Genomic DNA, 1,980 nt, shown 5'->3' on the forward strand with positions numbered 1-1,980 from the left:
TCCTTGATAGAGTGGGAAACAAATGTGCAACAAAACAGAATCATAAGAGACAAGGCTTATGGATCAAGTAGAAACTGTTGCCCTTAGTAGCCTTCAGGTCTGGAACAGAATTCACCCTTGTGTTAGAATGATCAACATTTAAGATCAAAAGAGCACTGTATATGACAGGACAATGTAGCGTTAGCAAAGGAGGGATGGAAACAGGAATCACAGGATAAGTGATGGATGGTATATTGAGGGACTACTGTGGATGGATTGAAACAATGGGAATGAATTGCTGAATGTAACTGGTGATTCTATGAACCTTCAACTAATTCACAATAAAATATATAATGAAAAAAAACAAGCACTTGTCCCAAAAACATCAATCAAGAAATCAAATGAAATATTACATCATGGAAATAAGGCTACAAAAATCTTTTTAAAGGTTTGAAAAAGAATGTCACTATGCTGACTGAGAAAGCACTTGACCCAAGCCCTGTTATTTTTAATCACATTATATGCATGTGCTATTATTAGGAAACTAATCATGTTTGTTGAAGTATAAGGATTTTTGAGTACATGGCAAACCCAATGAGATGGCCGTACAATGGGTACAGACATACAAATTGATCATGAAAATAGCATAGCACTGGGCATTGTGTCAAGCTGTTAATACATTTTGATTACCTTGAATTGTAAGTTGATGGAACCGCAGCTGACAAGTTATAATTCACTTTAAAGTACAACATTAAATATCCTCTTTTGATCCAAGATCATTGGGGGCTTGAGTATACAACACAATGTCAATGAAAAGCAAATTATTTAGAACATTCTGATTATGATTAAGTGACTGATATGACTGAAGGATACAAGAAAGTAAATATCAAAATCAAATCGATAATAAAGGACCCATTACTTTACAGATGCAGTTGGCACCTTGCACCTTGTGTTAAACTGTCACTTTTTACTTTCTAGGTATATTATTTTCGACAAGGACATGAAGCATATGTTGAAATGGCCCGGAAAAATAAAATTTACAGTATCAATCCAAAGAAGCAGCCATGGCATAAAATGGAACTACGGGTATGATGTTTATTATTCTATAGTAGTTCAAAAGATGCAATTTAGAGAAAATTGTGTCAATTGTTATCCTTACTATTTTCACCATAAGAAATTATATTGAAGAAGGTATTTGATTTTCAGTCAAACACAAGACTGAGATATATAATAGGCAGTCTAGGTTACCAGTGAGAGCCATTCCTGTTTCTTTACTTGGAACAAGTGTGAAGTTCTACTTTAATTAGAATAGAGTGTCGATATCAGTGGGTATTAGAGTAAGCATAAGAAAAGATTCAATACCTTTTCAGTAGTAGAAAAGGCTGAAAGTAAGGTAATCATGATAATTTTTATGTGAAGAGATGTCCCAACTGCTCCAACATTAGGGCAAATTTATAAAAAACAGTTGTAGACGTATTTCACAGATGTTTACAAATGCCCCAGATGGTGACTGACCATGCTATTTTAGTGTGCAAGCCTCTCCACAGTCTGGCGAATAATCCAGTCTTGTGCATTAGGCTCCTGAAAGGGCTCGACACTTTGAGTTTTCCTATTCCATGATTTCAACCTGTAATTTTTTCTATTCTGATTACTGTTTGAATCACTCAAATTGTAAATATCCCAGTCTGTTTTGATAAGCCATACGAGAAATGTTTGAAGCCCTTGATTGAAGGGCATATAAGAACTGTTCTTACAGGTCTATCTAGATAAGATATGCAGGATAAACAATCTGGAGGAGAAAACTGACGGTTCCAGAAGAACATGGGAAAGGGGGAGGTGGGGGATAGGAAGTGGTGTTAACAAACTGAGGGACAAGGGAACAAATGATCCAAAATCGGTGATGAGGAGGGTGTAAGAGGCCTGGTAGGGCTTGATCAAGGCAAGGTAACCAAGAGGAATTACTGAAACCCAAATGAAGTCTGAGTATGATAGTGGGACAAG

The 1,980-nt window shown here is 36.2% G+C and overlaps 1 protein-coding gene across 1 annotated transcript in view; it reads left to right on the forward strand.

The window, feature by feature from the left end:
• LOC101639896 (pleckstrin homology domain interacting protein) overlaps positions 1–1,980 on the forward strand; it is a 106,534-nt gene that overhangs the window by 71,023 nt on the left and 33,531 nt on the right. The window contains exon 21 of the mRNA XM_030886740.2: positions 958–1,065. Within this exon, the coding sequence (XP_030742600.1) occupies positions 958–1,065 (108 nt within the window). The remainder of the gene's footprint in view (positions 1–957; positions 1,066–1,980) is intronic.

This window comes from Echinops telfairi, unplaced genomic scaffold (genome assembly GCF_000313985.2).
Source record: "Echinops telfairi isolate 266 unplaced genomic scaffold, ASM31398v2 ScPeMD7_3533;HRSCAF=4204_0, whole genome shotgun sequence".
In the NCBI taxonomy this organism is placed as follows: Eukaryota; Metazoa; Chordata; class Mammalia; order Afrosoricida; family Tenrecidae; genus Echinops; species Echinops telfairi.